We start from the raw sequence: 21,867 nt of genomic DNA, 5'->3' as shown, positions 1-21,867 counted from the left end.
AAAATTCCGCCAAAAAGAGCCTTAAAGAGAGTAGAAGGTGGAAAAGAGCAGCCTGAAGAGGGAATACCAGTCCTGCAGACAGACAGACAGACAGACAGACAGGTACAGGAGAGTACAGCTGAGAGAGGGAGAGAGAGAGAGAGAGAGAGAGAGAGGGAGAGAGAGAGAGAGAGAGAGAGAGAGAGAGAGGGAGAGAGAGAGAGAAATTAATTTCAGCTTAAAAATAATAAGTAACTAAAGGTTCATTAAAGGTCCATTGAAGGTCCATTAAAGGTTCATTAAAGGTTCTCAAGAGAGTAAAAGATTTAACACAGTGCTGTGTGAAGGTCTTTAAAACAGATGATCTCAGCAGGAATAGTTTTCACCAGTTATTAATAACGTTAAACACAGTTAGAGGAGCTCAGGTTTGATTCCTGACCTCTCACTGATGTCCAGCCTTCACATGGGTTCGTTCAGCTCCATCAGCAGCCCCTGATTTATTTAACGAGGGACTGATCAGATAAATTCGGCCCAGTGTGTGTTCAGCAGGGAATGGTGTGAATCATGAGCCCTGTTGAGGTGGGATTAGTATAACATGAGGAGGTGGGTGATGTGATTATTACTGGCGTCTCTCAGTGATTTTAGTCCCGTCTGAAACACCGTCAGTCATTTTTACCGACAGTGCCTTCAGTAGAGATTCCGGCGCCTTTTAGCTTCTATCAGATAAACTTTAAACATAACCTCAGATCATATTAATCCTGTGTGAATCGACATCGGGACAATGATATCATATCCTGTGGAAACCTTAAATGGTGCAGCAGTTATAATCATTCATAACACCTGAGGCGCCAGAATGTATCTGCTGCACCGTTTAAGGTGGAACAGGAAAATCTGAATAGGAAGCCACTTCAGCCTCTGCGGCTAAAATCAGGCTGATAGGTAATGATACTGTCCTGCCTCTCGGCTACAACTCAAAGTATGTAAACATTACAGAAAAAAGAGTGATTTTATGCGGTGAAGTTGACTGTTGGCAGTGAATTCCCAGCCAATGGTGATGCTAAAGACGCACTGCATTCACTAGAATAAATGAAATAACAGCTGAATTAAATGCTTTTTCTATTCCTCTCTGGACTAAATGTGGCACATAAATCATGTAGCCGTGTGAATCAGTCATAAACATTACAGACGTCCTGAGGTAAACTGGCAGTACCCACCTCCCCATGGAGAACTAATCCCATCCTTTAGGTGTGTTATGCACTGTTTGGGTGCAGAATCCTTTATTTTAAGCTCTATATCAGAGGTCACTAATAGGCGGACCGCGTTCCAAGTCCGGACCCAGACGCTGTCCTATGAGGACCTGGACCTGTAACCGATAAACTATGGAGAATTATTTCATTTTGACGGGGTGGTCCTATTTTAATCCACGTACCTTTTCTAGCCTTTATGGTAGCTTTAGCGGCCCAGGAGACTCACAGACCAATCGCATGCGTTGTAAATATCACACGTGACGCTACTCAGCCAATCAGATCTGTGCATTACGATGAGCACTGAGACTCGAGTGAGTGACACACACACAGGGGAGGGATGAGGCAGGAAACAGCAGTCAGAGAAGAAAGTGAGTCAGAGGGAGGTTATTTCACAAGACGTGCTCTAAAAAGAGAAAACTGACAATAAATTTAGTTTAAATTTCACTGAATTGGACTTTATTTGATTTGACATTCAGTTGTTGACTGTATAAGATGTTGATATACCTACTAGGCTACTTCAGTAAACAGTATATGGCACTGAATCATGATGCAACGTAGACATCATGATGTTCTGGACCTTTGCTTGAGGACATTTTCTCTAACTGGACCTTACTGAATTTTAATTAAAGACCTGTGATCTATATGGTGTAATAATGTAGAGATCAGGGAGACATTTGGATTCAGAAGGTATTGGATGGTGACTGTACATTCTGGGCTTCTTTAAGGAGAGCTTTGGAAATAAATAAAAGCTAACAAACTGACACACAACCACAATGGACTGTGTTGTGTTTTTGTGTAGATTCTAAGGTGTGTTTTTTCTGAACAAATAAACACCACTCAGATAAATAGATTAACATGCCATTTTCTCAGGTTGCCTATGAATTTTGCACAGTACTGTATCTGTATCTTATGTAAAATTATAAATTCACTGGTAAAATCTGACAAAAAATGTAAATAAAAAAAAAAACACACAAAATGTCTCTAATAGAAAGACTACAGGTACAGTGAGCTCCTCTAAGGTAATTTTGGTGAAATAATTTTCAAAATATTTTCTTTCCATAAAATATCCAATTCCAATAAAATATCCAAATATCCAATATTACCGTTTAACAAACCTTTATCAAACCATTTTTTCCTAAATATGCTCTGGTTCCTAAATACAACATGTTGGTTGTTCCATAAATACACACGTGGTGAGAATATCTGTGTTTAAAGCCCAGTTTCCAACAAAAGTTAGTTAGTTTTATAGGAAATTTACTGCACTTGAAATCACAGGAGAGTAAAAACTCCAACTGCCACTTTTGAGATGTGGAACCACAGCAAGTTATTTCCCATTAAGAAGTGCTGTATCCAATTCACTTTAAACTGATTCCAATTAGAAAGCAAAACAATCAGGTTTTAATCCTAATGGTTTCGAACGGTCCTTTTTCAGCAGGTACTCCAGCTCGATAGGTGGCGATCACGAGATTCACAGAGGAAGAAGAGGAATAAAAAACGCGGGCGAAGTGTGGAGCAGAGCTAACAGTGCTAACCGCGGAGCTGACAGTGTAACCGCGGAGCTGAGAGGAACAAAGGTAAAAATCTGAGTTTATTAAAATGTGTTTAGCTTTATTAAACACTGGAAACACCAGCACGTTATTTAAAGGGGTTTGTTCCAACATGCATTAGAGACCATCTTCAATAACTGTCTTTTTAAATGATTTATGTTGTGAATGAGCTTCACATTCAGACAAACACACCACCCTCTTAAAAACACACTGTACACACCTGTTCACATCTCATCTGTCACAAATGGATCTACAGCATATCTGAGAAATGAATCTCTCCAGTTCAAAATCAGAAAAGAGTTCATTAGAGTAGTGTACATGTTACCCATATGGAAAATACATGTATATATGTATATATATTCCAAATGTTTTTATCAAATATATTTTGTGACGTATGAAAATGGTCAAAAATGTGTTAAATATATTTTTTAAATGCTTTTATTAGCATTAGTTATATGTTGAGTTGTGTAATGAAGGTTCCAGATGTAACTAAACGTTCTTCTGTGATCTGCACTGTACTTTACATTAACCATGTCCGTCTGCAGTCAGACTCTCACACACAATGTATTTCACATAAACAAGATATCAGATCATAACTGCATTTTCACAGAGTATCAATACTACAACACTCGCCTCTGTCCTGTTAAAGGATCATCTGATCAGATTTAAAATGAAGATACTGGAACACAAACTCATCTCTAAAGGTATCAGACAGTGAAGAGATCAGACAGGATTCTGGATATTTTCATACATTTTCAGATGGATCTGATAAACACATTTACATACAGTTATTTTTGTCTGTTTAATATTTCCACATGCATTTTAAATTAAATGCATTTTAAAATATATTTGGTTAATATGGGAAAATATTCTGAAATACATGTTAGTGTTTGGAACCTGTTTCAGCAGCGACTGCAGTGTGTTTGACATGTTTTACCAACATCTAAAAATATTTGTCTATACATATTTTCCATATGGGTATTTAATGGATTTTACTGATTATCACCATTCGGCGTCTATAATAAGAGCTCACTAGTAGTATTTATTGTCTGAGCACTATATGGTAACATACACTGGTGTGCTGTGTTTTAATGACATATGTGGAGTTTTAGTATTTAATATAAGTATTTGAAGACAGAGGAGAAATTAAAGAACCAGGACATTTAGCATTTACATTATTTGCATCCTAAGATTATAAAACTATTGTTTTTATTGTTGCATAATGAAATGCTTAGCAGATATAAAGGGAAATTTAGCACTTAAAGTTAATGAAAATCGCAAATTACTCTGACACCAAATGCAGGTAGTGGAGTCGGAAATTTTAAACTTAGACGTTTGACTCCAGTGCAGAAGTCTGCCTGCCTTTTACACTATGGGAGGCAAATCCAGCCAAAAAAGAAATTAAAACAATAAAATGTAAAAATCAAACCTCTTTTTGGCATTTATTTTCCAAACATCTGCACCAATATCCTGCCAGTATTGAAAATGAAATGAAACGCCTGCAACTGCAATTCAATTTTCCACATAAACACGAGCCATTTATGAGAAAAATAAAAATAAATTTGTCGTTTCATTCATGGCTGTATCTTAAATGAAAAAGCTAACAGAAAAGAGAATCACAGCTTCGCTTTGGCTTTTCTTCACGAAATGCAGAATACGAGTCAAAACTAAAACTAAAATGCAGTGTTTACATTCTTATTTCTTTTTCATGGCGATCAGCTGCAGATCTGACAAAATCAAAATGAAAAAGTGATAAATCAACAGCAAAGTGACAGTTTGTGATTCAGTTTTCGGTGCAGATGCGCTTTAAGTGTCAGAATAAAAAGGCAAATGCAAACGAACATCGGCGCCACCTGCTGGACATTTACTTTTTAGTTCCCACTTTGCTTTTTCATTTTCAAGTTGATCCCAGCAGGGCGACCAGGATCCTCTCTGTGTGGAGTTTGCCTGTTCTCCCTGTGTCTGTGTGGGTTTCCTCCGGGTGCTCCGGTTTCCTCCCACAGTCCAAAGACATGCAGTCAGGCCAATGGGACACGCTAAATCGGCCCTGGGTGTGACTGTGTATGTCTGTCTGTCTGTCTGCCCTGTGATGGACTGGCGACCTGTCCCGGGTGTATCCTGTCTTCCGCACAATGACTGCTGGGATAGGCTCCAGCTCCCCCCGCGACCCAGAAGGATAAACGGCTTAGAAAATGTGTGTGTGTGTGTGTGAGTGTGTGTGAGTGTGTGTGAGTGTGTGTGAGTGTGTGTGTGTGTGTGTGTTTTCAAGTTGACCAACATGCAAACACTAGGCGGAGCTACAGTGTATGTTTTGGGACATCCTCAGACCTCAGTCAGAACGGCATCGTTCCTCGGACTAAACCACTTAGAGTCTCGAAGAAAACCATCGTCATGTCTCAGATCTGGTGTAACTGAACATCAGATCGAACAGCCTCAAAAAACAAAAAAAAACTGAGACCAAATGCAAGCCTGGTCGAGCAAATTGCTGTTGTTTGAAGAAAACCTCGTATCTCCAAAATGGTAACTTTACAGGAGAAGGAAAAAACCTACTTTACTTTTAATGGAAGTCAATGGAACCAGACTTTTTTCCAGGTCATTTTGGCTCGTTTGTTTTGGTCCATCGATTGTGAAATGTAAAGGAGAGTGTTGTTCCCAAATCATGTCAAAAACTGAAAAAGGACAAAAGTGGAGATGTGAGGTTTTCTTCTGACAGCAGTGATTTACTGGTTCATATAGTACTTAGAAAACTGTTGTGTTTTTGATATAAATGCCAGTGTAACATTTGCAAAGTTTAGCCCCGCCTAGTTTAATTAACATATACTTGCATGTTGGTTAACTTGAAAACGTAAAAAAAGCAGGAAAAAAATCACCAGCAGATGGCGCCTTTGTCTCACTCTATTGTTTTATTCTGACACTTAAAGCGCGTCCACCTCGAAAACTGAATCACAAACCATCACTTTGCTGTTGATTTATCCATTTTACATTTTACATTTTCATTTTCCTTTTGTCAGATACGCAGCCGATTGGTATGAAGAAGAACATCACATCTTGATTCTAGTTTTGACAGGAATTACGCGTTTCATGAAGAAAAGGCAAAGCCAGAGTGAAGCTTTTCCATTTTAGATACGGCCATGAATGAAATGACAAATAACTCTCTTAAATGTATTTTTATTTTTCTCACAAATGTCTCGTGCTTATGTGGAAAATTTAATTGCAGATGTAGGTACTTCATTTCATTTTCATTTTGGCAGGATATTTGCTCAGGTGTTTTGAAAAAGAAATGGCAAAAAGAGTTTTGATTTACATTTTATTGTTTTAATAGAACAGTATTTACTTTTTTGGCTGGATTTGCCTCCCATATTTACACAGCACAGATATGTTTTTAAAAGCTCAGACCCATCCCAGCTATGAAAACCAGCACAGACCAGCATGTGTTTTATTTCTGGTGCTGGTTTAGCTGGTCACCCAGTATGGTCATGCTGGTTTTGCTGTTGACCTGCCACGTGGTCTTTGCTGGTTTTTCTAGCCTTCGTCTACCTTTCATATATTACTGTTCACCTTTTATATGTGATGTCTCCCATTCAACTCTTCCATGTGTTGTGATCCAGACAGCTTTCTCCAGCGTGATGACTGATGGTCTTGGATGTCCATTACTGTCCATAATGGAGGAGCCAGTTCACTTTTTCAAATGTAAAGAGGATTCCAGCTGCAGACCCAGGTCTCAGCACAGAAATGGAGCAGAAAGCAGCTCGAGGCTGTTTCACCATCACATTTGGAGCACCAGCAGCGACCGTCAGCCAGGACAGATGGAGACGCTCAGTTCCTACAGGCTTATTCAGCCTGAGGCTTGTTGGAGTAGCTGTGGACGAGGTTCATGCAGCTGTTCAGTGGTGAGTACATGTACTTATGTGTTTTTAATGTTATTGTAGTTGGCTGTTGTTAACTGCTGTCCTTCTTGCACATCTGAAATATAAATCTGAGAGTGTGTCTTCTCTCAAACGCTTCTACGTCACTTTTGCTCCGGCTGTATTGGACGTGAGATATTCAACAGATATTATCCAACTTTGAGTAGCTCCAGAATTATTAGTAAATCAGTATGCATACTGGACAACCTTTAACTGTGAAACTATATGTGTGTGTGTGTGTGTGTGTGTGTGTGTGTGTGTGTGTGTGTATACACATCTCTAATCTAAATCAACCACATTTATATACATCAAAATCAACCATGTATTCTGTAGCTAGGTGGCAGCGATGATGCACAATCTTTGGATTTTGGATGTAATGCAGAAACTACTTTCGGTAGCACTTCAAGTGGTTTACAAACAAAACTAAAATCAACTGTAAGGCTGTGTCTAGGTGGCAGTAATGATGCACACCTTTTGGTTTCTGAGTGTACTGCAGTTAGGACTGGGTATCAAGAATTGGTTCCAAAATTCCAAGAACTGAGTCTCCAGTAAAAAAAAAATTGTGTGTGTGTGTATATATATATATATAATGTATAGATATATAGATATATAGATTCTGCGTATTTTTTCCTACAAGTGCATTTTCATTCGTATGTGCTTCACATACACGGCCGTGATTACTGAAAAGAAGCCTAGTAGGCAATTATCTGCCAGGACCTGTAACATGGCATCCATGTTTTTAATAGGCTGTGCTACAGAGCTGAACAGTTCTGGAAGTAAAAGTCCCATTCATAATCACCGTAGCAATTAAATAATTACCCATAATATTTCAGAAAACCAACCTACACTTACCATGAGCTGTGAGGTGTGAGATGATCTCATATACTCCAGTTAAAGCCACAAATCACTTTTTAACTTTGTTTTTGAAAAATCATGTTTTATTGCCTTGTTTCCCATAAAGAAGTATGTTACCCAGACATCCTAAAGCGAGCTCCACCCATCAGAAACATCACGGTTACCATAGAGATTCAGGCAGTGTGGTTTGGTGCCAGAAAAGCACTGTCAGATATGAAGAGTTGATTTAGGGATCCAGAGGAGAAGAGAGTTCAGACTGAAAATCAGAATCCGTGTAGTGGAGTTGAGTGTGTGTGTGTGTGAGGGGGTCAGTGTGTGTGTGTGTGAGGGGGTCAGTGTGTGTGTGTGTGTGAGGGGGTCAGTGTGTGTGTGTGTGTGTGTGTGAGGGGGTCAGTGTGTGTGTGTGTGAGGGGGTCAGTGTGTGTGTGGTGTGTGAGGGGGTCAGTGTGTGTGTGTGTGTGAGGGGGTCAGTTTTGGCAGAGTTAGCATCAAAGACAGCACCTACAGGACTCTGAAGGGTTTTACAGGTGAATATGATCATCAGCTCCACACAGATCCTGCCATGATGTCACACTTCAAAATAAATAAACAATGAGTAAATTTCACCTCCGCATTTAACCCATCTGTGCAGTGCAACACCACATACACACTAGGGGGCAGTGAGCACACTTGCCCGGAGCGGTGGCCAGCCCTATCCACAGCACCCAGGGACCAGTTGGGGGTTAGGTGCCTTGCTCAAGGGCACCTCAGTCACCTATTGTCGGCTCAGGGCATCAAACCAGCGACCTTCCGGTCACAAGGCTGGTTCCCTAACCTCCAGCCCACGACTGCTCATAAACACCAATTAGAGACAAGAACGGCCTGAACTATGTAATAATAAAGTTACCAGCCAATGTGAAAGGTGTATGATTTATTTCCCAGATTTGTCTCTGCTTTGTTTCAGGAATGGTAGAAAAGTTGGAAATAAGATAAATTATTAAAAATGATGGTGAATTTTGGGCATTGTCCATAGACTGTGCGGTGTGCTAAGAAGCAGGAATTCGCTTTGTAGAGAGTTCAGAGGACAGGCGGGTGAGAAAAGTACCATGGCCGAGCATTCAACAAGCAAGAGCAGAAGGAAAGAAGGCCTACACTTGCGGTCAATTTGCTTTTATAGAAGGGAAGCAAGTTTTCAGTAGGTAACTTCAGACAGCAAAGAGTGAGAGAAGTGCTGTTGAGGGGCCTGCGCATCATTTTCACATGAATCTAAGCCTAACTCGTAGGGGACCAGGACAATTGTTCTGTTTAATTATTTTCTACATGAACATCTGTGTTGCGCTGTATAGTTACCCATTTCAGTTATATTCTCATTAATATCACAGCTATTATTTTGGTCACTATTTTTATAGATGTCCAGGGAATATCGTTACCTACCAGAGTGATGTTAATGGCCATTGGCTGGTAGCAGTGATAAAAGTAGAAGGTGTATAGTTTTGGTGGATGGGAAGGTATAGTTTGGCCAAAGGGAAGGAAGAAGGTGAAAGAATCACAGTGTATTTCTACCAATTAAAAAAGAAAAGACGAGAGAAATAAAATTAATAGCGTAATAATTAATAATATGAGAATTACAGACTCAAAATTCATATCTGAGGAAATATATTCATTCTTTTGAAATCTTTATTCTGATAAACATTTTTTACAATTTGATGAAAAAGAATACGTTCCTCAAATTAGTACAGCCTTTAAAGAAGTGTGTGAGTCTGACTTTAGGATGGAGGAACTGTCAGACAAATAAAAAAATTGCACGCGTGCGGTGGTATTTCTGATATGTCTATGCTGTCTTGATGGATATTTTATATATGCTATGATCAGTAAAGAGAAAACATGCAACACAAAATGTATTATGAATTGCACTGCAATTAAGTTGATTTAATATTTATTGTATGGATGTCAAATTTCACATCTTTTCATATGATTTTCAACTGCTTTTAGTATTTTCTTTCTTTTAAATCTAAACTATATGTACTGAGAATGAAGATCTTTTTTTTAATGTTTATTTTAATATATTTAAGAAAACACACACATACCCTGACGCTAATTTTTATCTAGCGCCGTGTCAGCAAAACTGTCAAAGAGGCCTAGTCAGGACATCAGGCCTGGTCATTATTTTTTCTCTCTCTAAGTTGTTTGTTAATATTTGTAAGTTTATGCTCCAAAATAAAAGTCCCTGTGCACTTAAAATCTGAGATTAAAAACTAGTCATAGCTTGTTTACACACACACACACACACACACACACACACACACTAAACCGTCTTATCCTTAGAGCTATATATATATTGTAAGACATTAAACAATATGCACATTTTTTTCTCACACAACCAAAATTTCCAAACTGACAAAATAACAAGACGACAATAGACAAACTGTGTCCATCCTTTATTAATTTAAAAGCGATTGGTTATAGCATGTCACAGACATGATGTGAGAGACTCTTACATGTGCAGTGACAGTTGTTTGATGTCAAATGTTTTCAGACAGAGGAGGGTCTGCTGATTTCATTTCACTGTGGGTTTGTGTTGACTCTGTGTGCTGTTTAGGCAGTAGACAGTTAAAACTATTCATTATTAATATAATACAGCAGGCCATAAGGCACGTAATGCCTACAGTATTAGGGACTCCTACATGTGCAGTAACGTAAAACCATGGTCAATAATATTAACTAACTTGGAGGCATTGAGCGCGTGAGACTTTTATTCTGAAAAATTGGTTCTGGTTTTTTCGTCGAGCTAGGCTCACTAGGTTAGGTTAGCGTTGTTGTGGTCGCGACTGGGTTTCTCCAGCCCTGTTTCCGTTACCTTTATTCTCTCTCTATAACGCCGATCTCCGTTACTAGTTATTTACCGGCTCGTCCGAGTGGAGGGACTGCTTTCCCCCGAAAAGTGAAGGGGCACTGCGCGGGGGAATCACCGGTTGAAGCCGTGCGGACGGTTCCTGGTTAAAGCCCAGGCTGCAGGGACACACGGGGACGCTCTGACGGCTCCGTGAGGTGAAGATACCGCTTTACAGACGTTTCCCCGCGGAGAATCGACAGCAACAGTGCCGTAAGTGCCCCGGAGCTGTTTGTCTGTGTCTGTGAAAGAGCTGTGAGAGCCGCCCTGCCGAGGCTGTTTACCTCAGAGTCTGCTGGCCTCCTGCCGCCTCGTCTTAGCTACAGGCTGCGGGCTCTTTCAGCGGCTTCGGCGCAGAACAGCGGCGATAATGTCGAGCTACATTAATCGAACCGTCGTGCAGTTCACGGTGCTGATTATTCTTTATTACTGTTTAATATTGAAGGACTGATATGGTCTGTTACGCCGCTAATCGGCCTGGCTAACTAGCTAACTTATTTTACCAGCTAACCTAGGTTGTTCAGAATGACCTGAACTGTCAGACTGTACACAAACTCGGACGCTGTCAGACGGTACACAAACTCGGACGCTGTCAGACGGTACACAAACTCGGACGCTGTCAGACTGATTATAAACACACGGACGCTGTCATACAAACACAGTCAGAGGCACTGAGACAGACAGAGTCAGGCTGTGGTTATCTGAGAGCATCATCTGTAAGGTGAGGTGGAGGAGCAGGTGAACCATTACTTATAAAGCTGAGCCATATAACAGTATTTCATTATAAATGTTATAGTGATACCAGCCCGAGTATCTAAAGCATGTTTGTATCTGTTTTTAGTCTGCATGTTTGAGTCCATATTTAAGGGACACAGAAGCTCTGATCTGATTATTACAGCTTTTCCAGTTCTGGTGAGCAGCACTGCCGTTTTGATGGCTTGTTGTCGTGTTAAATGGGTAACGATACGCCGCCAACCCACAGTCTGAACACATGGCTTTGGCTAGTGTGTAAGTCGTCTGTGAGTGGTCCGTTATCCAGTGCTGCTCTCTGTTGTTTGTGGAGTCCAATAAATGCATCAAGTATCACTTTGAAATATCAGTCAAATTTAGGGCTGCACGATATTGAGAAAATGCGATGTTCGATAAAGCTGACGAATATCACAATGATATGAGAAGCAATAAATTACTGGTACAATAATGTGTTTCACTCTCACTCACTCTCTCTCACTCTCCCTCTATCTCTCTCTCACATGTGCGCCCTCTCTCCATCACTCTTTCTCTCGGGGCGCGGGTTACATCCTCCTTAAACAAGCACAACTCCAATTTTACCACAACGCGATAAAATCACAGCGCGTGTGGAGCGAGTAGGTCTCTGTGAATGCAGCACACATATCGGCTTAGTGAAGCGTTTTAAAGTGTCAGAGACCGAGAACGGCCTTTTGCAGACATTGTTCTGCTGAATTGTCAAGAGGGGGTGCAGCTTAACTTATTTCTGTTAATTAATATGGTCATATTTTATAATTTGTTTAACTAATTTACTTAATTCATATTGACAATTCATTTTTACTTTTTCTGCGGGGGGCAAATTATTAGTAGTGTTTATTTGCTAATTTAGTTGTCATATTGTGCTTTGTTGGTGTGTCTGCTGGAATGTTAATGTTCACTGTTCAATAAATATTTTTAAATTGCAGTTTAGTAATTGTTGTTTCTTTGAAAACCAAGACAAAATACATTTAGTCTATTTAATTTATGCAGTGATGAAAAAAGTGGTAAAATTAATGAAACACAGTGAAAAACCGAGTTCAGTTTTCGGTATTTGGCCTTAGGACAAATGTTTCATTTTATTCTGTTTCGGTTTTGGCCAAAAATGTTCATTTTGGTGCATCCCTAAGCAGAACATACTTAACTTACATGATAGGGAATGTAATCAGATACTTCTGTTTATTGGATTATTTACCCACCTTGTTCAATCAGATAGAATCTGTGTTCTGAATGTAATCAGACTAGACTCTTCCGATTGAGCTGTTAGTCAGATTATTAACAGATTATTAAGATGCATGTAAACGTGGCTAGGTTTGTTAGCCTGTGTCTCCACCTGTACTGGGGAAGTGGTTGTAATTGTGTGTTTAAAATGGGCTAAAATCATGCTGTGAATTCCTGGTGGGAATTTGCAAAGGCAGAATGTATAAAATGACCACTGACTCTGTGTCCGACCTGCACGGAGTCAGTAACTCTCCACTGTGTTCAATAGTGCGGCAGTGAACGCTCAGCTTACATCAGGTGGTATTGGAGTGTTGGTATCAGTGCATTTTTATGAGTACAAGTAAATGAGCACGGTGTCCGCCCGATACCAATATCTATATCGAGGCATCCTAAAGTATTATTATCATTACTATTATCATTATCATTAGCATTGTTATTCAATTAACATTGTTCATTTTGATGGTGAAAACTTTAAACTTTGATCTAATCTGAATGTTCACTCAGGTTGGTGAATCTTTCAGCCACTTTAAGGTACTCTAACAGGCTAGGTGGTGTTGAGGCTCTGAGAGATCTACAGAACACTGAACAGGTTTTTCTCAGTCTTTACTCTGCAGAGTAAAGAGGTTTCATAAACAAACATTTCCTTGAGTCTGGATGAGTCATACTAACGTTGGATGAAACTGAACGTGGGGTTTATTGTATCCGTGTCAGAAGGAATACCCCATGTTTCATCTATCCTTAGTATGACTCATCCAGACTTAAGGAAACCTCCAATATTGAAATCTGGCTTCAGGGGTGTTTTTATTCTTACCTGAGTGGTCATGATTTGTGATCAGCCTCTGTCACGAGTGTTGATTAGAGTTTCGGTGGTGTTAATCTGTGTGAGAGGAGATCCGCAGTGAGATCCTAATGAACAGGTGTGCAGTGTGGAGTGAGTCATTAAAAGAGCTACAAGTGGAGAAGAGTCAGTTTCTGTTATTGCTCCTAAAGGAAAACGCCAGCATGTCTGAAAATGATCTGGTCTGCTCCACCTGTAGAAAATGGTCAGCGAGTCTTTTTAACATTTCCCTGAACTTAGAGAGAACAGAAAACCCACTGACTCCACTGGGAAGTGTTTATTCTGAACACATACTGAACAGAAATATGAATACAACACGTTTTAGTTTGGCTCCCATTTAGCAGGAGTTTAACTAAAAGATCAGGATTTTCTCTAGAAATGTGTTTCACTGCTAAAGGCAAATGATGGTCACAGCAGATACTAACGGGGGAAGTGTTTCACGGCCGATCTTGTTTTTTTGTAGAGTTGCAGTAAAATATTTAGTAAAAAGTGTTGTTTATGTTTTTGTCCAGTGTCGTTTTCCAGAGGGAGGAGTGTAATTAATCCGTGTGGGAGGAGTTTCTAAGGGATGGGTAGTTCAGGTCCAGAGAGTGATTTGATTTTGTTCAAACTTCCTGAACATTTCTGCTGCTGGTTCACTAGAGAATCTCGGTAGTGGTAGTTTTTAATTATGCTCTTTTCTATCTGTCCTGTTTCTCCTGGTCAGTACTGATGGTGTGTGTGTGTGTGTGTGTGTGTGTGTGTGTGTGTGTGTGTGTGTCTGTAGGTCAGTCATGCAGTCCTGCAGTTCTGCTCACTGTATCCTGATCTTACTGACCATCACACTCACTGCTGGTAAGTACTGCACTCTCACTTTTAAACATTTTACGATTATCTTTGTTTTGAAGCCATTTTTATTTATCCTACGTTTACCTTTCTAAGCAGTGGCATCATTCTAAATCTATATAATTATATTATAACAGACATTTGAAACATGTACTGAAAGTCAGAAACGGCTGGAGTGTGGTCTGAGTTCAGTATAAGATGACTGAAAGCTCATAAAGAACTGATGAGGATTTTCAGTGCACCTTGAAACAAAAACAACGTGTTTTAATTTCTCTTTCAGTGTCTGAATCAGCTGTTACTCCAGTGAAGGTGAATCTTCATGACTCTGCTACTCTGCCCTGCTCTGAGAGATGCTCTGGTTTGGTCAGATGGACTGTGTTCCATAAACCCACTGATGCTCTGGCTGAGTGTGATCAGACTTCATGTAGATCAGTGAAGGAGGGATATCAGATGATCCATGATCAGTACCTGAAGGGGAATTTCTCTCTCACCATCACTGACGCTGATTTCACTAAGAAACACTGGTACACGTGTGACTGTGATGGTAAAGATCTCTGTGATGTGAATCTTCAGATTGAGGGTAAGTGTCCATCTGTTTTCTTTCCTGACCAGAATTATTGCTCGTTTACATATTAAACTTTGTATCAGATTTGCAGTCCATTAATGAAGTTCCTGTTTGTTTTTCTTCTCAGCCTTAAAAACTACCGTTCAGAAAAAAACAGGTGAATCTCTGATGCTGAAGTTGGACATACCAGAGGAAGTGGAGGTGATTTATAACAGCACAGGTGCAGCTGGGTCATCCAGTGGTCAGATCTGTACAGTGAATGGACGCTCAACAGACTGTAAACCTGAATACGCAAACAGAGCATTTCTAACGTCTGCTCTTGAGCTGAGAGCAGTGACTCCATCTGATAGTGGAGTTTACACTGTAATGGACAAAAGGAATGAAGATGCTGTTCATGTCTTCACAGTGACCGTCCAAGGTATGAGTTTAATGATATTTTTACTGTCTAAGCAGTAGAGATGAGCAGTGTCCTTTTTTATCCCATCAGTCCATGCTCAGATATACGTGGTGTATGTTGTTACCAATGACTTCTGCGATGCGTTTCTCCTCCCTTTACTGTTTTGCTGCAGTCAGCAACGAGCGAGTTGTCCCTTTTGATGGATGTGTAGCCTACACTGGTAAATGGCTTCATGATGTCATCCAAAAAACAAACGTTGCCACCTGTGCTACAGTGCTCAGGTCTTATTCTCATCATACTAAAGAAAATTAGACCACGAATTGAACCTGCAAACATTGATATTAAGCAACAAAGCTTGACATTTTACATCTCAGAGGTAACCAGAGAGATAACCAGTCTAACATTGTATAAGATACAAGCGGTTTTGCGCAAATACCTGTTACATCGCCTCAGACTCCTACCTGTCAACGGTTGAACAGTAGATGCTGTAACTTTGTCGTAGTAATCGTTACTGGCTTTGAACAATCAGGAGAAAATACTGCTGGAAAAAACGATTTGATGGGAATAAAATCTAAGTTTATAGGTTTCTCCATGGGTGACATTTACAGGGGACAAGGAGGGGCATTTGCCCCTGCTAAAATGTTCATTAACTCACTTAAATTGAGTAACATTTATTAAAACTATCTACTGTGTATAGAGACTGATCTCCATGACATGAGGGGGCAGCCTGCTGTGCAATGTACTATTTTAGATTATGCTGCGGTCGAGAGCCTAGCTAGTAGCACGGTCTCTACTCTGCTAGCAGTGGGAACAGATAGCGACTTTGAAAAACTCACGGTTGACTTGTGCGCTTAGAAAAACTAGTGGCAGAGACTGGATCAGACGCTCAGCTGTGGGTCACTACAAGGACTTGTATTTTGGTGTACTGGACAAAGCCATTCAAGAAATCTGTGATCGGTTTCAGGAACATGACGTGGAAAGCCTGAACAACATTCTCAGCTCTAGAACACACACTGAAGCAGTCCTGGTATCTGTTTGTTGTCGCTGTGGATTTTGCAGAGAGGAGACGAGTGCAGAGCTCTCTCTCTTCAGCGCTATGCCATCAGAAAAAATCGGCTTTGATCAACGCTTAGCACTTTTTAAAGTGTGGGTGGTAACGCCTTCTACGATGTATTCCTGGTACACGTCTTTAGTAAAGCAAATAGTTCTATAAAGAACCATGAACATCCAAAGAACCCTCTGCATCTGAAAGGTTCAGATTAATGGAGAATGTGTTGTAGATGGTTCTATGTAGGACCTTTTTGAAAAGGGTTCTATACAGCACCCAAAAGGGTTCTTCTATTGTTACGATGCCAAGCTTGTAACAGTAGAAGAACTCTTTTGGGCGCTGTATAAACCCTTATTAAAAAGGTTCCATATAGAACTGTCTACAGCACATTCTGAAGAACGCTTTCATGATGCTAAGAACTCTTGAATCATACAAAGAGTTCTTTTGAGGGTTCATGGTTCTTTATAGAACCACCTTCTTTACTAAAGAACCTTGGAAGAACCACCTTTAAGAGTGTAGCTAAGCCGGTGCTGCAAGTAGCATCACTTTACTGTCCTGATTGGTAGTGTTGAACATGATAGTTTAACATTTTCATACCTGTTTGTTACACTTGGACTTGATTTGTTTGACAGTTTATTAGGTATATACTACTTCATACCATTTCAGCTTTGAAAACAGTGAATGTCCAAATACAGCAGGACACTATTACTGCTATACTGCCCTGTACAGCTGATGACTAAGTGATTAGTGATTAGGTCATTAGTAAAGTAGCACTGAATTAAGGAGTACAGCACAACAAGCTTTTTGACAGTTATTTAAATTTCATACCAGAAAAGTGTTGATCAAACTACTGCCATGAGTTTAATGCTGCTGTTTACCTTTTTAAGTGATTATTTTTTTGTATCTGTAGTATATCAGATCCTCTGTGTAGCTCAGCCTCTCCTGTGCTTCATATTCATTACATCATTGGGAAAGATCAGTTATTACAACAATATCACACTGCAAGACTCAATTCTGTCTTAATCTCCATCATTGAAATAAGCGCTGTATGATTAATATAACGTACGTTTCTACAGTGGAGATGCTAAACTACCCAGAGGATGATTAATCAGACCCTAAATCAGTGGTTTCTGCTGGAACAGCTGAACTGTGTTTATCTCCAGTTTGAGGTCTTGCATTGTGATGTTGTTGTGGTGTTTTATCAGGTGATGGTTCTGAAGCACAGAGACAGACCCACAGTCGCTCTCGCCGCAGTGCTCCATCAGATACACTTTACACTGTAGTCTATAGAGATCCTACTGTAGTGATCACACAGTGATTTTATAATGTGTTACATCAGAGCTGGATCATTACAGTAGATCAGGAGTTTAACTCCATGGCTGGTGTCCAGCTCAGTTTTTGGTGGTTTAGCTGCTTCTGGTTCTCAGCTAATTTTTACCATGTATAGTGAGTTTTTACAGGTAAATCGCCGAACTGCTGGACTGTAGCCCCCTAGGACTGATATCAAACCCTCCTGCAACAGAATATAAACATGCTGCATGATGTACATTAAATGTATGTTTAAAAGTCCTGAAGCTGAAGTTTGTGTATGTGTAGAATTTATTTCCAACACTTTCTTTACATTACTGGTAGCCCCTCCACAAGTCAATCTGGACGTAAAACAAGTTAAGTGTGTGTGTTTATCAGTCCTGCTGGAACAGTATCTCAGGTGGCTCCTCATGAAGCTGTTAGAGAAACACCAATAGTGTGTAAAGCTGAATCAGGGCAAAGAGGGCAGGGCTATTCTGAAGAATCTAAAATGGAACGTTTGTAATAAGATCACATGTTTTGGTTTAACACTTTTTGATCACTGCATAACGTGTTCTTTCATAGCTTTGATGTCTTCACTATTCTAGAACTTGGCTAATAAATCCTGCATAAGTAGACGTATCCAAACTTTCGACTGGTACTGTATAAACAGAGTTAAACAGTGTGAATGAAGCTCACAGTAAATGTTTTGTGTCTGTTTTTGTTTTATAGATTGCGAGCCGTGCATTTGCAAAGAGGGAGCTGCTCTGCCTGGATGGGTGGTTCCTGTGCTGGTTGTGCTGGCTGTGGCATTGGCTGCTGTTCTCGCTGTGTGTGTGATATTAGTGGTGAAGAACAAACAGCTGCAGAGTAAAAATCAGCAGCATCCAGAAGCAGCTCATGGAAATGGAAATGCTAACCATGTTCCAATGACTGTCCTGGGTAATAACGGTGCAGAAGAACAGCAGAGACTGGCAGAGCCCAGTAATCACCAGGCAGACTAAGAGATTATTCTGAATCTTTGCTTTTCTTTCTCCTGCTCTCTCTCTCTTGCTTTTCCATTCCTAGGGCATGTATGTGAGAGTGGATGTTTATGTGTGTCAGTGTGGAGAGTCCAGCACTGTCTGCTGTTCATCAGCAGAGCTTTGGAAGTTTTCACTCTCAACCCCTTAACAGGCCAAAGTTTTACTGCACACTTCTAGAACTTCTCAGAGCAGCTCAGCTAGTTCTGCATTGAAGTCCCAGTTCCAGTGCAGTTACTGAGTAATAATCCTTAGTATGTTATAACCCTGGGATTTTAAGGGGCTAAACTGAAGGTTCTCTAAATCTTAAGTGCTCTTTGACTGCCAAGAACTTAATAGAGAAATGCCTGTGTTTCTTAGTGAGAGTCAGATCTGAGTAATCGGTTACTCACCTTTACACTGGACTGTTACTGTGGACAGACTGTTCTCTAGTGAATTCGACAATGTGAAGTTTTTTCAGAAAGGGATCATCAGTATCTAGTTCTCATCAGTATCTAGTTCTCATCAGTATCTAGTTCTCATCAGTGTCTAGTTCAGTAAGTTTGGGGATGTTACACTGGCCAAGTATTTAATTCAGATAAAAACTGAACTGGGCCTCATTTCTACAGTGCAGCTAAGTGGGAAGCTTGTTTAATCAGGTCTGTAAAATTTTGTTCCCATGGTAGAGAGTGATGGGTGACCTTCTGTGGAGCTCCACCTTCTAGGACTCTTATTGTACAAGTGCAGCTCATGTGAATCCCAGGTTCAGTGTTGGTACTACATGAGGTCCAAGTGAGCAGAAGTGGTGGTGATGCGGACCGAAGCCATTTGTGACCCAGAGTCCAAGAGAGCATCCCTGGATGTTGGGAGCTTGTTGAGCTCCAGTGCTGGTGTGTTGGCATCACTTTGAAAAGATGTGGTGGAGCTTGGTAGTATCATGTGACGGGGGGCCTAGCTAATGGGGGAATTGAGTATAACTAAAATAGAGAGAAAAGAAAATGAGGAATCAGGGAGTGAAGGAACAAAAGTGGAGTGAAGGGAGTTGGAGTGCAGCCTGATGACCAGTTGATGGCTAAAGGACAGTTATGGACTGCAGATTGGATTCCTGATTGGATGTTTAATTGTTTTTAACTGCAGTAAACAAGCTTTAGACATTTCTTCTCTCTTGCTCTGCCCCTTTTACTTACACAGATCAAAGAATAAGCTCACTGTAGCTTTACTGCACCTTGGATTAGAAGAAGAATAATGTATTACATGAATGTGTTTTTCAGTGGGCATGTTTACATACACAGCTACCTGATGTAAGATCAAAAACACCCATAAGGCATAATCCCTTTAATCAGCATTTCATTTCCCCACACAAATGTCTGTCCAGCAGTTGCTCTTAAAGACATCTGGAACACCAGTCCTTCCCTTCAGAGTAAGCCTGGGTCAGTATACACAGTGAAGGTCTCCACACTGGTTACGGTGCCATTTATGAGGGGCACAACAAATTCATGGTTGGCCTTAATCTGAATTTCAGTCCTGCAGACGAGGGGGGAGTAAAGATACATGCATAAACGAGAATAAATGATAACTGCAGTATTTGGGAAGCATCATTCAAACTGCAATAAGAGAGACACCAGCTTGATAGTAGTATAAAACATAAATGAAACCAGCATAATTTTGATATGCTAATGTCCACCATTCATGTCTTTGGTGTTACAGTGAGCTGGTTGATACTGCCATGTTCAGATTTGGACTCAGCTCATTGATACACAATGCTGGTACTGATATTTAAAATGAAAATGAAATGCAGAAAAGCCTGACTATAATCACGTGCTGAATGATATGAACATGCTGGAGTGGGTCGCGTATTGAGCTGGTAGTTCAGCATTTAAACAATGTAACTGCATTAGATGTCATGATAGGATGACCATTAACCCATTTTAAACTGCGAAGTCGTGATTTGATGCATTATTACGCCTCTAGCATCCGAAATACTTCCAATCCTTAATTGCACGTAACTGTCTTCTGCGCATTAATGATGAGATCATCACTCTCACTAAAGCCGTCCTCTATAAACTCTCATTACTTGGAGCAGCATGATGAGATTAGATTCATAGGCCCAGTGCTGAAAACCACAGCTGGGTGTCTGAGAGGTGTCTGAGAGGTGTCTGAGAGGTGTCTGAGAGGTGTCTGAGAGGTGTCTGAGAGGTGTTTGAGAGGTGTCTGAGAGGTGTTTGAGAGGTGTTTGTTGGTGGCTCATTTATTTTAAGATTGGAATAATGAACGGAAAGGTGAGCAGTGGTTTTGTATTGGTCAGTGATATAAGTGGGCGGTCTAGAGTCACTGGAGCTAATTGCACTGCCGCTACTGCTCGTCACTGCAGATTAATCTGCTGCTATTGCTTTCTGATTGTGTGCTCTGCTTTGCTGTACTTTTAAATTCTTATCTTTCCTGCCATGAAGATAAGATTATAATTCAGCTGGCAGATCTGATGCAGGGATTTTTTTAAAAATATTTGCTTTTATGCCTGTAAATGCCTTTTGTTTTTGCAGGGTGTTCTCAGTATTATGAAGGATGTTTTTATTACTTTTTGCCGAAGCTGTTTGTCTATAAATGCGAATGCTTTCAGTGAGGTAGCTTGAGACCTCTGTGTGAATATTTTGTTATGTGTATAAATGTTTCTGTGCCTGCTTTAATTTCATTTGTGTAATTCTGTGCTGTGTTTTATGAGGCTGAAGTAAGACAACAGAACACCTGTAAGACTGAACCGAGTGCCTCAGGCCTGTTTCACACACTCTCATTCACTCCCTCTGTGTGCCCTGAGTGGCTGCAGGTCAGACACGCCTGCATTTACATTTACGGCATGTAGCAGACGCTCTTATCCAGAGTAACCTACACTTTGATCATTTTACACAGGTAGGTGAAGGGAGTGCTAGTGTAAACTACAGCCATACACACATCCATCCATGCCAGCTGGATAACGGTCATATCAGTTACTTCACATAAGAAGAAGTAGCTCTATCAGAAGATGTGTATGTAGCATAAACTGGTGTGTAATTGAGGGATAACAGAATGTGTTATTTATTTTATTTGTTTCTTTTTTCATTGGTTCTGTAGTTCTTTTCTTTTTAACGTGGGAATTGAAAGCAAAAAAGTCATTCAGAGCATGTAGAGGTGAATGTGTGTGAAACAGGTCCTCAACACCATCAAACTGTCAGTGCACTGAATCTAAATGTACACATGGCACATTTTTGTAGTTTTTTATTACCGTCGAATTAAACTTTTCTTTTTAATTAAATGTGTGAGTTTTCATTTCAGTAAACCTCAGTCTGAGTTTGTGATGACTGATGGTATGAAGTTAAAATGAGGCAGAGTGAGTGACGGAGCTCCGGACGTGTTTACAGGAGTTTCCAGTAAACCCAACATCTGCAGTAAAATCCCCCAGAATGCCTGTTCTGTACAGGAAGGAGCTCCGCTGCACACCGGAAAGCAGAAGTTGGAGTCCTTATGACCTTTGACATTTCAGACCATTT

At 40.3% G+C, this 21,867-nt stretch overlaps 1 protein-coding gene across 1 annotated transcript; it reads left to right on the top strand.

Moving 5' to 3' along the window:
* The first annotated feature begins 10,268 nt into the window (after positions 1-10,268).
* LOC118801113 lies at positions 10,269-21,627 on the top strand. The gene is made up of 6 exons (XM_036561285.1): positions 10,269-10,447; positions 10,541-10,615; positions 13,990-14,057; positions 14,329-14,628; positions 14,741-15,031; positions 18,078-21,627. The coding sequence occupies exons 3-6, from the start codon at positions 13,997-13,999 to the stop codon at positions 18,347-18,349; spliced, it is 924 nt and encodes a 307-aa protein (XP_036417178.1). The 5' UTR covers positions 10,269-10,447; positions 10,541-10,615; positions 13,990-13,996; the 3' UTR covers positions 18,350-21,627.
* Positions 21,628-21,867: the final 240 nt, after the last annotated feature.

Source organism: Colossoma macropomum, unplaced genomic scaffold (assembly GCF_904425465.1).
Source record: "Colossoma macropomum unplaced genomic scaffold, Colossoma_macropomum, whole genome shotgun sequence".
Taxonomy (NCBI): domain Eukaryota; kingdom Metazoa; phylum Chordata; class Actinopteri; order Characiformes; family Serrasalmidae; genus Colossoma; species Colossoma macropomum.
Note: the sequence above shows the minus strand (reverse complement) of the source record. Positions and strands in the feature narration are given on the sequence as shown.